This window comes from Scyliorhinus canicula, chromosome 19, assembly GCF_902713615.1.
Source record: "Scyliorhinus canicula chromosome 19, sScyCan1.1, whole genome shotgun sequence".
Lineage (NCBI taxonomy): Eukaryota > Metazoa > Chordata > Chondrichthyes > Carcharhiniformes > Scyliorhinidae > Scyliorhinus > Scyliorhinus canicula.
The window spans coordinates 16,516,975-16,532,253 of NC_052164.1; the positions used below are offsets into that span (position 1 = coordinate 16,516,975).

The 15,279-nt window shown below is 51.6% G+C and overlaps 1 protein-coding gene across 1 annotated transcript in view; it reads right to left on the minus strand.

Moving 5' to 3' along the window:
* Positions 1-6,483: 6,483 nt before the first annotated feature.
* Positions 6,484-15,279, minus strand: part of dhx58 (DEXH (Asp-Glu-X-His) box polypeptide 58) — a 51,130-nt gene continuing 42,334 nt past the window's right edge. Inside the window, exons 11-13 of the mRNA XM_038778470.1 lie at positions 12,478-12,668; positions 10,105-10,198; positions 6,484-8,115 (exon numbers count right to left, since the gene is read on the minus strand). Of these exons, the coding sequence (XP_038634398.1) occupies positions 7,936-8,115; positions 10,105-10,198; positions 12,478-12,668 (465 nt within the window). The 3' untranslated portion in view covers positions 6,484-7,935. The remainder of the gene's footprint in view (positions 8,116-10,104; positions 10,199-12,477; positions 12,669-15,279) is intronic.

Here is a 15,279-nt window from a genome sequence, read left to right on the forward strand (position 1 = left end):
GGAGGTGTGTAAGAGGGTTCGGAGAAGCATTGAGGGGTATCTGGATACCAACGATACGGGAGAGGTCCGGGTGGGGATGGTCTGGGAGGCCCTGAAAGCAGTGATCCGGGGGGAGATGATCTCCATCAGGGCCCACAGGGAGAGGAAGGAGAGGGAGATTGGTGGGAGAGCTCCTGGAGGTGGACAGGAGATATGCGGAGGCACCGGAGGAAGGGTTGCTGGGAGAACGGCGCAGTTTGCAGGCCAATTTTGACTTATTGACCACCAGAAAGGCGGAGACACAGTGGAGGAGGGCGCAGGGCGCGGTATATGAGTATGGAGAGAAGGCGAGCAGGATGTTGGCGCATCAGCTCCGTCGGCGAGATGCGGCTAGGGAAATTGGTGGAGTGAAGGATGGGGGTGGAAATGTAGTGCAGAAGGGGACAGAAGTAAACGGGGTCTTTAGGGACTTTTACGAGGGATTGTACCAGTCGGAATCTCTGAGGGGGAGAGGGGGGATGGAGAGCTTCATGAACAGGCTATGTTTCCCAAGGATTCAAGAGAGGCTGGTAGAGGGGCTGGGGGCGCCGATAGAGTTGGAGGAGCTAGTCAGGGGGATCGGGCAAATGCAGTCAGGTAAGGCCCCGGGGCCGGACGGGTTCCCGGCGGAATTTTACAAAAAATATGCGGACCTGGTGGGTCCCCTGTTGGTGCGAGCCTTCAATGAGGCATGGGAGAGGGGGGGGGGCTTTGCCCCCGATGATGTCAAGGGCACTGATCTCTTTGATCCGAAAACAGGATAAGAACCCCTTGCAGTGCGGATCATATAGGCCTATCTCGCTCCTTAACGTAGACGCTAAGTTGCTGGCGAAGATCCTGGCTACCAGGATAGAGGATTGTGGGCCAGCGGTAATTCACGAAAATCAGACAGGATTTGTCAAGGGGCGGCAGCTCAACACGAATGGGCGGAGACTGCTCAATGTTATCATGATGCCGGCAGTGGAAGGGGAGGCGGAGATAGTGCTGGCGCTGGACGCAGAGAAAGCGTTTGATAGAGTTGAGTAAGGGTACCTGTGGGAGGTGCTGGAGAGGTTTGGATTTAGGGAGGGATTCATCAAATGGGTGAGGCTGCTTTACGCGGCTCCGATGGCGAGTGTAGTCACAAATTGAAGGAGATCGGAGTACTTTAGGCTCCACCGTGGGACCAGGCAGGGGTGTCCCCTGTCCCCCCTGCTCTTTGCACTGGCGATTGAACCGCTGGCCATGGCGTTGAGGGAGTCAGGGAAATGGAGGGGTCTGGTGCGGGGTGGGGAGGAGCATCGAGCGTCGCTGTATGCGGACGACCTGCTGTTATATGTGGCGGGCCCAGAGGGGGGAATGCCGGGGGTGATGGAGCTGTTAGCGGAATTTGGGGGCTTCTCGGGATATAAGCTAAATTTCGGAAAGAGCGAGGTGTTTGTAGTGCACCCGGGAGATCAAGAGGAGGGAATTGGGAGGCTCCCTTTCAGGAGGGCAGTGAAGAGTTTCAGGTACCTGGGGGTGCAGGTGGCCAGGAGTTGGGGGACTCTCCATAAGCTTAACTTCACCAGACTAGTGGAACAGATGGAGGATGAATTTAAAAGGTGGGACATGGTGCCGCTATCGCTGGCGGGCAGAGTGCAATCCGTCAAAATGTCGGTTCTTCCGAGGTTCTTCTTCCTCTTCCAGTGTTTGCCCATCTTTATCCCTGGGGCCTTTTTTAAAAGGGTGACCAGCAGCACCATGGGATTTGTTTGGGCGCAAGGCACCCCGAGGGTGAAGAGGGTCTTCTTGGAGCGGGGTAGAGATGGGGGGGGCTGGCGTTCCCCAACCTCTCAGGGTACTACTGGGCGGCCAACGTGTCAATGGTGCGTAAGTGGGTGATGGAGGGGGAGGGGGCAGCATGGAAACGGATGGAGAGAGCGTCCTGTGGGGATACAAGCCTGGGGGCCCTGGTAACGGCGCCGTTGCCGCTCCCTCCCACGAGGTATACCACGAGTCCGGTGGTGGCGACTACCCTCAAGGTTTGGGGGCAGTGGAGACGACATAGGGGAGAAGTGGGGGGCTCGATGGTGGCTCCGTTAAGGGGGAACCATAGGTTCGTCCCGGGGAACATGGATAGGGGATTTCAGGGATGGTACAGAGCGGGCATTAGACAGCTGAGGGACCTGTTTATCGACGGAAGGTTTGCGAGCCTGGGGAAGTTGGAGGAGAAATTTGGGCTCCCTCCGGGAAACATGTTTAGATATTTGCAGGTAAAGGCATTTGCTAGACGGCAGGTGGAGGGATTCCCTGCCCTCCCCGCGAGGGGGGTGAGTGACAGGGTGCTTTCGGGGGTCTGGGTCGGGGAGGGGAAGATATCCGATATCTACAAGCTTATGCAGGAGGTGGAAGAGGCGTCAGTAGAGGAGCTGAAAACGAAGTGGGAGGGGGAACCTGAGGGAACAGATCGAAGACGGGACATGGGCTGATACCCTGGAGAGGGCAAATTCTTCCTCCTCATGTGTGCGGCTTAGCCTCATTCAATTCAAGGTGCTGCATAGGGCCCACATGACTGGGATGAGGATGAGTAGGTTCTTTGGGGGTGAAGACAGGTGTGTCAGGTGCTCGGGGAGTCCAGCGAACCATGCCCATATGTTCTGGGCATGCCCGGCGCTGGAGGAGTTCTGGAAGGGGGTCGCGAGGACGGTGTCAAGGGTGGTGGGATCCAGGGTCAAGCCAGGATGGGGACTCGCGATCTTTGGGGTTGTGGTAGAGCCGGGAGTGCAGGAGGCGAAAGAGGCCGGTGTGCTGGCCTTTGCGTCCCTAGTAGCCCGGCGAAGGTTTTTGCTACAGTGGAAGGATGCGAGGCCCCCAAGCGTGGAGACCTGGATCAATGACATGGCGGGCTTCATTAAGCTAGAGAAGGTCAAATTCGCCCTGAGAGGATCGGTGCAAGGGTTCTTTAAACGGTGGCAACCTTTCCTCGACTTTCTGGCTCAACGATAGGGTACTGGGACAGTAGCAGCAGCAACCCGGGGGGGTGGGGGGGGGGGGGGGGGGGGGGAACGATGACTATGTTTGTTTATTTTATTTAAATTTGATTTATTTAATTTTAATTTATGGTTAAGTTTTCTTGTTGGGGGGGTGTGATACATGTGATGTTACGGTTTGGGGGGATTTGTGGGTGTTATGGGGCAGTTAGTTGTATATTATTACTTGTTGTTATATTTTTATATTTTCTGTAATAAATTCCAATAAAAAATTTTTTTTTTTTAAACATTATCGATGAGTTCTCCCGATTCCCTTTTGCCATTCCGTGCCCCGACATGACCTCCCACACAGTCATTAGGGCCCTGCATAGTGTCTTCACCCTGTTTGGTTTTCCCAGCTACGTGCACAGCGACCGGGGTGCGTCCTTTATGAGTGACGAGCTGTGTCAGTACCTGCTCGACAAGGGCATCGCCACGAGCAGGACTACCAGCTGCAACCCCAGGGGGAATGGGCAGGTGGAGAGGGAGAACGCGACGGTCTAGAAGAACGTCCTACTGACCCTCCGGTCTAGAAAACTCCAAGTCTCCCAATGGCAAGAAGTCCTCCCAGATGCGCTCCACGCAATTAGATCCCTCCTCTGTACAGCGACAAATCAAACCCCTCACGAGCGGCTCTTAATTTTTTCTAGGGGCACTGCCACGGGGGTCTCACTTCCGGCGTCGCTGAGGACACCAGGCCCGGTTCACCTGAGGAAGCACGTCAGGGGGCACAAAACTGACCCCCTCGTTGAAAAGGTGCGCCTCCTCCATTCCAACCCCCAGTGCGCATTCGTGGAGTTCCCGGACGGTCACCAGGACACAGTATCCCTTCGGGACCTAGCAGCCGCTGGATCCAGCCCCCCACCTACCCCCACTGAGGAACCCCTTACCCCATTCCCTATGCTGCCGCCCCCTCATGCCCCCGATTCCGCAAGCTCGCCCCACCAGTTCCACGCGCCAGCACCAGCCCGCCCCCAGCGCCCCCAGTCTCCGGTCGAGCCAGAGGTGTATGAAGTTTGGACGAGACCCGCCCCGGAGTCTGCCATCGTACCCCAGCTCTCAACACCCACCCAGCCACCACAAGAGGCTGCAACCCTAGTGCTCCGCAGATCGAAACGAACAATTCGTCCACCGGACAGACCACACCTAGGCCTTGTCTTATCCCCTCCGACCCTCCCAACCAATTTTGACACCATTTTCTGTCAATCTCAGCTGTTGCAAGGTTATCATGGCCGTGATAATCTACGTCATCACGTGGCCACTTGCTAGCTTCATCGGCAGAAGCCTGGTATAGCACCCCAAATCCCTGCTCTCATAAGGGTGGGGGAAGGCTGAGGTGCAGCTCATTCCAGCATAATCTCTCCCAAATTTTAATTCCAGTGAAATTTCAATGTCTCAGTCTGGTGGACATTAAATTGTCATGAGAATGTCGCTTTAAGAAATGTTTGGCTGCTCATGTTACTGTAGTGATATCAGAGTGTGGGTGGAGCTTAGCTCTACTTCTGCTTTTTAGTTTCAGTTTGAGAAAAGCTTGGGTGTACCTGTGTTTTTCAGTGAGCTGCTTTTGAAGTTTAAACAAAGAGCTGTACGGTTGTCCTCAGCCATCCAAAGACTATCTATGGATCATTTGGTGAACCCAGAATTGTAAACGGTCTGTAAATGCAAACCTAATGTGATCTTGTTTGAAGGTTTGTTAAGTCTTTTGGATGTTAAAAGGACAGCTCACAGGGTTAGTGTTGTAGTCTTTGGGGTTGCATTTAAATTAATGGTTGCTCAGATGTTCACTGTTTGTTTTATAAAAGGTTAACTTGCGTTCATAGAATAAACATTGTTTTGTTTTAAAAAATACTTGTCCTTTTCTGCTGTACCACACCTGTAGAGTGGGCCATGTGCTCCCCATACCACAATCTATTAAAGGTTGTGGGTCAGGTGAACCATGATACACTTTGGGGCTCTCTAAACCCTGACCCATAACAAAGTAGTCCTGTTAAGCATGTAATATTTTCCTGCTATTAACTGTCAGGAATTACTCGCAACGTGCACTTGGACTATGTGCTGAGGGTAACATATTTGAATAGAGAATATATTGTCAAGTTACTAATAAATCTCATGAGGCAGTGTCCAAAATATTTTAACAACAGGAGCCCAATGAAGTTCAGGGTTTCAGATTAAATAAAAGTCGCTAACCTGAGGGACACAAATGGAGAAGAATCTAGGAGTAAAGTATTTTCATTTCCTCCTTTTCTCAGCAGAAAGCACTTAACTGCTTTTGATGTGGTCAGGACCTGTCAATCATAGCTAGATGTTTATAAACATTGCTGCCTGCTTCATAGCAGGAATGGAAAAGAAAATAAATTATCCAGGCATCTGGCTGTCTGGAAGCTGTCAGTTACAGCCCACTAAAAGCTATTTCCCTTTGAAAATGAATGGAAGCCTTGCAGATCAAAGGGTCTTTCTATGAAGTCACAGCAGCTGCTTTCTTGCTATCTGTCTGAAGTAGCAGGTGTAAGGGACAGATGAATGAAAAAGCAGTGTTTCTGTCTGGACTATTCTTTACCTTCCAGGCAGGGTGACTGATACGGTGTGGGGGGGGGGGGGGGGGGGTGGATTTCTGTTATGGCGGGCTCTGTTATGAGGGGTTTCTCTGTTATGGGGATCTCTGGTGGGGTGTTCTCTGATATGATGGACACTCTGATTTGGTGGGTCTCATATGGGGTGTTCTCTGGTATGGGGACCTCTGTTATGCGGGACTCTGATATGGGGGGGGCTCTGGTGGGGGATTCTCGGCTATGGGGGTCTTTGATATGGGGGTTCTCTGTCCTGGGGGGTTTCTGATCTGGGGTCTCTGACATGGGGGTCACTGATATTTGGGGTAATCTCCAATATAGGGAATCTGGTGGGGGAGCCTAATGGGGGGTTCTGATGGGAGAACAGTGAGGGTTGGATCACCCTCATGCATGCGTGCTGTGGAAGGGGGTGGGGGAATGAACTAACACATTTGTGAGGGGGGGGGGGGGGGGAGAGGACCAGCCGACGGACCTTGCTATCGTGCCGCCCACTCAAAATGGCAGCCTGATAGCTGGATTTGCGACAAAGTCTCTTGCCATCCCCGCCATGCGTAAATTTGCATGGCTGGCGAGAGTGACTCATTTGTGGGCTCCGCTCCCAGCGCGATTCAGACAAAGCGATTCAGCTCCGGCAGGAGAACGTAGTCCGTAGACCCCAAAACGGGTCCATGATGTTGAAAGTCCATCACACAAGCTGACAAATGATTCCAAATATGGAGAACTTATACAAACATTAAAGGGAGTGAAAAGGGCAAAAGAGACTCATCGCTGTTTGTTTGGAACCTAAACCACAGGGAGGGGAGGACAGAGAAGCTGCCACGCTGCCACCATTAGATGGAGGCCCTTACTGTCAAAGTGCAGAATTCCCATCATTAACATTGATTTCAAATATTGAAGAGAAGAAACAATTTTTTTGCAGATAGGAACTGCGTACACAGATTATTTTTAATACAGTAGCATGATAAAGTTAGACTTGACAGAAACTGGGAAAGTTAACAGTTTCGTACAACAATATAAAGTGCATCAGGAATTCATCGTGGGGCCTACGCCGATCGGTCACCAGACTTGTCAACAATGGAGAAACCCGCACAAAGTGGGCGGGATTTTCCACGCCTCCTGCTGCAGATTTTGCGGCGGCAGTGGCGGCCTGCCATTGGCCGGCGGTGGGATCAGAAGCCGAGTTTCCCGTTGTGTGCACCCGCCGGCGGGGACTGCCGGGAAACTCCGGCATAATCTCTCCCAAAGTGGAACTCCAGTGAATGTGCGAATATGGTTCCCCAAAGCACAGCAGGAAGACCAAATCAAAGGATAGAGTGTCCTTTCAACACTCTGAGCAAAGAAGAACAGGCATTTGCTAACTTTATCACTGGCCATTGATGCATTGAGATCTTGAATGTCAGTAGACCTTACCCAATGACGAGGTAGCTTCAATGCACTTGGAAAATGGTTTGCAAGATCAAAATTGGAATGATGAGTGACTTATTAACCATAGAAGTTTCGATGGCAAACACATTGTCCACTTGAAACCGTAAAACAATTGGTCAAAGTGACTCTTCAATGGCGTTGAATGTTAAGTACGCAAACATGCTGTGTTGTGTGGACAATTTAGCGATAATTAAGTGCCTAACCATTTAAGATATATTAAATTCCACTGGAGTTAATTGCACTGCCTCTCGGCTGTGGAAGTAACACAAGCAGCAGGGATGGTTTGACTAGTCATTGTCAAGTCATTGACTTGACGCCAAAGCTACAATTTGAAAGCGGCTGCCCAGCGCAACGTCTTCAGGACACTGAGGAATCAGCCTCAGCCGCAGCAGGAAAGGAAAGTTATTTTATTTTTAGATTTCATTCCAAGAATTCAGTAATTGCTCTGGAAGCTACAGTTGATCTAAACTCTAAATAATGCTATTCACTCCCTTCCTTAACTCGCGTTCGGAAGTGGAGGGAATAAAATCAGGATCTCTACCACCACCTAAAATGATTATTTCATTTCTATGAGATTTTTCTTGGGATTGCAAACTGGAATGTGTAAATTCATCCCCCAATCATCTCCTGATTGTGGCTAAATGGATGGAGTTTGTTTTTTTCTCTTTTTTTAAAATTTAGAGTACCCAATTCATTTTTTCCAATTAAGGGGCAATTGTAGCGTGGCCAATCCACCTACCCTGCACATCTTTGGGTTGTGGGGGTGAAATCCACGCAGACACGGGGAGAATATGCAAACTCCACACGGACAGTCACCCAGAGCCAGGATCGAACCTGGGACCTCGGCGCTGTGAGGCTGCAGTGCTAACCACTGCGCCACCAAGCTGCCGGTAATGTGCGGAGATTTAATGTATGATTAAAAGCCAGCATTAGGTTTAAATGAGATCTGAAAGGTTGTCTTCACAAAATTCTACATAGTTGAACTCTTCCATCTGACAAGGGACACTTTTCCACTTCTTGAATGTGCTCCTTCCACCCGGCAACTCGACCACAAAATTCTTGATGGATAAACTGGGAATGGGGACGGACTTGTAGATCATCTCCATTCCCCAGGCCTGTGGGGAGAAGTGTAGGCGCAGGATTAATCAAACAGCATTTCAAAGTAGACTCTGTACGGGTGCAGCAGATCACCCAAATGAGCAGTGGGCCTGCGCTGGCAATGGGAGTCCCGCAACTGATTTTAGAATCAGTGCCTGGGGTTTTCCAGCTCTGCTGTGGGGATGTGGGAGGGCAGCCCAAAGTCCACTGGCTTTCAGCGGGCCTTGGCTATCCTAGCAGCGGGGGAAGCCGGAAAATCCCATCCATTGAATGGCTACAAGAGGCCATTTTTCCCGTCAGGTCTGTGCCAGCTGTCTGTGCGTTGTCAGCACCTAACAAATATACATGCAGCCCTCCTAAGTGACCCATCTAGAATCACACTCGGAATTTTATTGGATTTCAGAAAGTAGCTACCTCGCATTCTAAATGCAGATTTTACAACCCACTTTACGAGCCCTTTGAAGGCGGGCTGGTTGGTGGGACGGGTAGTAAAGGGGAGGCATCAGGAGGGGAGCCCAACATGTGCCCACCACCAGGGGATATTATCACAGGTGAGTAAGGCAGCAGCAGCAGCAGGCTTTCGTCTGGAATCAAGACCCTGGGGGTGGAAGTCTCGCCCGCCGGGAACTACCGGCCAATCAGAGGCTCGGCAGCGACACTGGTGAGGACGTGGCTCCCTGTCGCACAGGCACCACAGCCTCGGGTTCCCAGGCAACAGGTAAGTAATGTGGGGAGGGTTTCACAAGTTGTGGATTGCGAAGAGATGGGTGCAGGAGGCTGGATTTCAGCAGACCCCTTTCCCAGTGTCCAGACCCTCGGTCAGACACTGTGGGCGCAATTCTCCGACCCGCACGCCGGGTGGGAGAATCGTGGGAGTGCCGGGTGATTCCTGCCACGCCGCCCTGGCACCCGCACGCGATTCTCCCACCCCCTCCCAAAACTGCCTGCCACGTTTCACAACAGGCCGCTCGGAGAATCGCCGCTCGCCGTTTCTAACAGGCGAGCGGCGATTCTCCGGCCCGGATGGGCCGAGCGGCCTGCCAATCCGACGGATTCACGCCGGCGCCAACCACACCTGGTCACTGCCGGTGTGAACAGCGCGCGAACGCTGCGTGTGCGGCCTGTGGGGGAGGGAGGATCGAGCACCAGGGGGGCGCTCAGTAGGGGTCTGGCCCGCGATCGGTGCCCACCGATCGGCGGGCCGGCGTCTCTAAAGGATGCACTCTTTTCCTCCGCTGATCCGCAAGATGAATCCTCCATATCTTGCGGGGCCCCCGCGGCGAGGGCGGCAACCGCACATGCGCGGGTTGGCGCTGACCAACCTGCGTATGCGCGGGTGACGTCATTTACACGCCGCCGGCCGCGTAATTTACGCGCCACCGCTTTGACACGGTGCCAAGGCCCGGAGCGCGTAATTGACGCGGCGCCGCTCCTAGCCCCCTGGGGGTGGGAGAACAGGGGGTGAGGAGCGGCCTCCGACGCCAGAGTGAAACACTCCGTTTTCACTCCGGCGTCGGCCCTTAGTCTCCCATTGGGAGAATATCGCCCTGTGCCTTTGATTGAGGGACCAAGCCTTCCCCACGGAGTGACAAGATTTACTGCACTGTTTTACCTGCCATACACACCACTTGGCAACAGGCCTGCATACGATGGGTTAGAAACAGTGTTGGCTGGATGATGCTGTTAGGGGATCATTAATTAGCCATTTAAGGGCCTCAGCAGGCGAAGGCACGGGAAGGTTGACTCTGGGCCTTCCCGACCAGAACTTAATTCTGGAGAAAGGAGGGAAGGTGGCGGGATTCCATTACACTATCCTCCCGCCTAATTACAGGCCCAAGCTGGCCTCCTGCAAGAGTTCAAGATTCAGCCCATAGTTTGCAAATCGCACTCATTCTAAATTTCAGATTTCCTGACTTTAACATTGTTACGACAGTCATCCACTTTTACTCTCATAATATATCATTGACTGGCTGGTCATTAAGCAGAGTTGAATGGATTTTACGTACTTGACCACATTTCTGACAGCTTACTGACCCACCAAACTCCCAGTCCTTAAATTGTCTTGGACAATATATTTTCCCGGATACCGTGTAGTAAATACTACAAAAACAAAGGAGGCAAAAGTGAGCATGCCAAACATTTCTATTTAACACTAATCAACAACGTGATGACAGTTTGGGGGCTTGTAAGAAAGTTATTGCAATAATCGTGGGTGATTTATTTTAAAAATATTTTGTTATTCTCCTTTTTCACATTTTCTCCAAAATTTACACCCACCAACAATAAACAATAATCAGTACCAAATCTGTCAATCCCCATGTCAATAACAACAATCCCATCCTCCCACCAAACCCCAAACATTAGCCCGCATGTTCACACAAACAAATGACAAAAAGGAATCAGGAATCACCCATAGTCACCATTAACACACACCGCCCCCTCCCCCCAGCCCTCCCACCCACCCCCCAACTAATGTTCGACGTTATCCAGTTCTTGAAAGTGCATAATGAATAATGCCCATGAATTGTAGAACCCTTCCATCCTTCTCCTGAGTTCAAACTTAACCTTCTCAAGAGTCAAGAATTCCAACAGGTACCCCCGCCACGCCAGGGCACAGGGTGGAGAGGTTGCTCTCCACCCCATCAGGATCCCCCTTCAGGCGATCAATGAGGCGAAGGCTACAACATCTGCCTCCGCACCCGTTTCCAACCCTGGCTGGTCCGACACCCCGAATATGGCCTCCCGCGGGTCTGGGTCCAGCTTCACGTGCACCACTTTAGAGATTACCCTAAAAACCTCCTTCCAGTAATCCTACAGCTTTGGACAGGACCAAAACATATGAACGTGATCAGTGCAGCCCCCCCCCCTCCCCCCGCAACGTTCACACACATCTTCTACTCCTTCAAAGAATCGGCTCATCCTCGCCCTCATGAGATGTGCTCTGTATACCATCTTCAACTGTATCAGCCGCAACCTCACGCACGAGGTGGAGGCGTTCACCCTCCGGAGCAACTCACACCAGAACCCCTCCTCCAGATCCTATCCCAACTCTTCCTCCCACTTTGCTTTGATCCCCTCCAGTGGTGCCTTATCCTCTTCCAAAATTGCTCCGTAAACTGCTGACACTACCCCCTTCTCCAGTCCCCCTGTCGTCAGCACCTCCTCCAGCAATGTGGAGACCGGCTCCACCAGGAAGCCCTGTATCTCCTTTCTGGCAAAATCTCAAACCCGCATGTATCTAAACATTTCCCCCTGCTCCAGCCCATACTTCGCTTCCAGCTCCTTCAGTCCTGCAAACCGACCTCGAAGAAACAAATCTTTTAGTGTCTTAATCCACTTCTCCTCACATTTCCGAAAATTTCCATCCCACTTCCCTGGCTCAAATCTGTGGTTCCCCCGAATCGACATTTCCCTTGACCCTACCCCAACCCGAAGTGTTGGTGAAACTGCCTCCAAATTCTCAATGAAGCTATTATTACTGGACTCCCTGAGTATTTCCCCGGGACTATCGGGAGCGGCGCTGTTGCTAGTGCTTTCAGCCCCGACCCCCTGCACAAACTCTCCTCCATTCTGACCCACTGGGAATCAACCCCTCTGACCCAGCCCCGCACCTTCTCCACATTCGCCGCCCAGTAGTAGTACACCAGGTCCGGGAGACCCAAACCTCCTGCCTGCCTTCCCCTCTGTAGCAGCATCTTTCTATCTCTGGCCACCTTTCCTCCCATGGGTGATTTTAATATGTGTATAGACTGGACGTATTTGGGAGCTTTGCAGCATGAAAACTTTTGCCATTTCATCTCTCCTGCCCTCCACCCGATCACCGACCTTCTCTCTCCTCCTCCTCCTTCCGAACTTTGCCTCACGTAAAACCTATCAGATTTTGAACTTCTCAGTTCTGATATCAAGTCACAGATCTGACGGTAAACTCTGTTTCACTCTGCCTGACCTGCTGGGTTTTTTCAGTCCAGATACAGGACATCCCAAAAACTGGCAGGACCCGAAATCCACGTCCTGCCCTGGAAACTACAATCCCCATCGGGCATTGCTGATCAGCTCGTGGTGCTTGGATCCCCTGCTATTTAGCTCTGTGATTAATTGTGGAAACTGGTCTGGTTCGCTCCTCATCCCTTCCTTTCTTTGAGCAGGGAAGGCATTAAATTATCCTAGTTCTCCCCAATCCAGGATCCAAAATCCGGAAAATCCCCCTATCTGGCACACGCCTAGTCCCGAGCTTCCCGGATGCAGGGTCCGGTAGCTGTATTTTCTGTTTTTACACTACAGGACGTTTGCCATTCTGGCACAGTGCGTAAACACACCAGATGGGGTTACGATGTCGAGACACAATGTTAAGCGGCAGAAAGATGTACCTGTGAACTTACCGGAAGTTCGGGTTTACATTAACGTGGTGCATGCCCTCAATGATTCGAATGTCACTAGCATGGGCTACTGCCTCATTGCAGTCCCGGCAAAATAGCCTCACGTCTTTCGGATGGTTTTCCGACTTTGTAGAGTCGTGCTTCTTCTGTTTTACTTTCCGACTGATGATGCCTTCCACTTGGAGCTCTCGAATCTAAAACAGAGCAAAAACTTTGGGTTAAAGTGGCAGCGATTTGACTTCCCAGCCTAGTGTTCAAGCCTTTTCTGTCACTGCAGTGACTAGACTTACGCGACAGAAACAGGTATCACGCCCAGTACAGGCATGTCACATTATGAACTTCTACCAAATGCTTTTAAAAAGTGTTAACAACAAGCTGTTAAAATGGCTGCCACAAATCATGTGACTTTTGGCATTCGGACTACGGACAGAATGAAGTCTCCGGCGACTATCGAATTAAATATGAAGATAGGTGAGGGTATCTCACAGCAATTTGTGGAATTCACACATCTTGTTGTTTAAGGAGGGACAACAACTAAAGATTATGAAGTTTCCAGACTGCCTGTTTCCATGTTTAATACTTGACCAAAGGAAAGATATGCAGCCACCATCAACTTTCCATTGAATCGAGCTGGGAGAGGGTACGGAGGAGGGGTTCTGGTGTGAGGTGCTCCGAAGGGTGAACGCCTACACCTCGTGTGCGAGGTTGGGGCTGATACAGCTGAAGGTAGTGTATAGAGTGCACCTTACAAGGGTGAGGATGAGCCAGTTCTTTGAGGGGGTAGAAGATGTGCGTGAACATTGCACAATGTCACACACACATGCGCATGCACACACACACCCACCGGGCCGGAGAATCGCCGGAGAGCAGCGTGAATCCAGCCCCAGCCGGCTGCCGAATTATCCGGCGCTGGGGTTTTGGCAGGGCAGGCAATCGCGCCGCACTGGTCAGCGGCCGCTAGCAGCGCCCCCCCCCCCCCCCACGGTGTTTCTGCGCCCGCGATGGCCGAGCGGCCGCCCGTTTTAGGCCGGCGTAAATTAGACCTGGTACTTACCGGCGGGACCTGGCACTGCAGGCATCCTCGGGAGGGCGCGGGGGGGATCTGGCCCCCCGGGGGGTGTCCCCACGGTGGCCGGGCCCGTGATCGGGGCCCATCGATCCGCGGGCGGGCCTGTGCTGTGGGGGGCACTCTTTCCCTCTGCACCGGCTGCTGTGGACCGGGTAGTGGAGAATCCCGCCCCACATTTGGGGTGTCGGACCAGCCGGGGTTGGAAATGGGCAGATGTTGTAGCCTTCGCCTCGTTGATCGCCCGAAGGCGGATCCTGTAAGGGTGGAGATCAACCTCTCCACCCTGTGCCCTGGCGTGGCGGGGGGACCTGCTGGAATTCTTGACGCTTGAAAAGGTCAGGTTTGAACTGAGGGGAAGGATGGAGGTGACTATGAGTGGTTCCTGATTCCTTCTTGTCATTTCTTTATGTTAACATGTGGGCTAATGTCTGGGGTTTGGTGGGAGGATGGCAACGTTGATTTGGGGATTGACATTTCATTCGTTACGGCTTATTGTTTATTGTTGGATGTACATTTGGTAGAAAATGTGAAAAAGGAGAATAAAAAAAATTCAAAAAAAAAACTTTCCATTGCATCATTGGGCAGCACAGTGGCTAGCACTGCTGTCTCACGGCGCCAAGGACCTGGGTCCGATCCCGGCCTCAGGTCACTATCCGTGTGGGATTTGCAGATCATCAAACACCCAAAATACGTAACCTGTTCCAGATTCAAAGTTCACTTGAGAACCAACTTCCTGGATGTCTGACTACCAGAAATCTCACAATCGTCTGTGAACCCTCCACTTTACAACTTCAAATCCGTTCAAGAAACCCACAGGCCTGCCATGTGGGAGACTGGAATAGTGCACAATCATTATCTGTATTCAATCTTTGTGTGTGTGCGTGTGTGTGTGTGCGCGCGCGTGTGTGTGCGCGCGCGTGTTTGTGTGCGCATGTGTGTGTGTGTGCGCGCGCACGTGTGTGTGTGTGCACGCGTGTGTGTGTGCGCGCGCGTGTGTGTCTGTGTGTGTGCGTGCGCATGTATGTGTGTGTGCGCGCGCACGTGTGTGTGTGTGCACGCGTGTGTGTGTGCGCGCACGTGTGTGTGTGTGTGTGTGTGTCTGTGTGTGTGTGCGTGCGCATGTATGTGTGACATTGTGCTAATTGTGTAAATGTCTGAGAATAAAAAAAAACTTATTTAAACCTAATGAAGACATGCTGCTGAATTATTTAATTGGAGCACACATTCCAGGGGCAAGAAAAGACGCAATTCTTTCCACTTGACAGCTAATGATTCGAGAAGTAAGAGAGCAAATAAATTCTGTCCGACACAAGCCATTCAGCCCAATAAGACAATGCTGATATTCATGCTCCACTCAGACTCTTCCCATCTTTTCTCATCTAAACCTACCATCGTAACCATCTACTCCCTTCTCCCTCATGTACTGGTCCAGATTTCTCTACTAGGCTTATCCAGCCTCCAACCCACAGGCCTTTGCAGCCTCTGAAACCTTCCAATGTGGCCCACGGAGGTCATTTTTAAAATACTGTTCAGCACAGTGGAAGATTCTTCCAAGAAAATGCTCTCCCAATCACAGGCTGTTCCTCTCCTGTGTGTGCTGCTGATAGATTCACTTTTGCGACTCTCAGCAGCAAGTATGGAAGATAAGCAGTCTGTGACTGGAGAAACAGCAACATTGGCGGCAACAATTGGACTCCGGAAACAGAGGCATTGGGGAGAGAGAGTGGGCTGGGCTA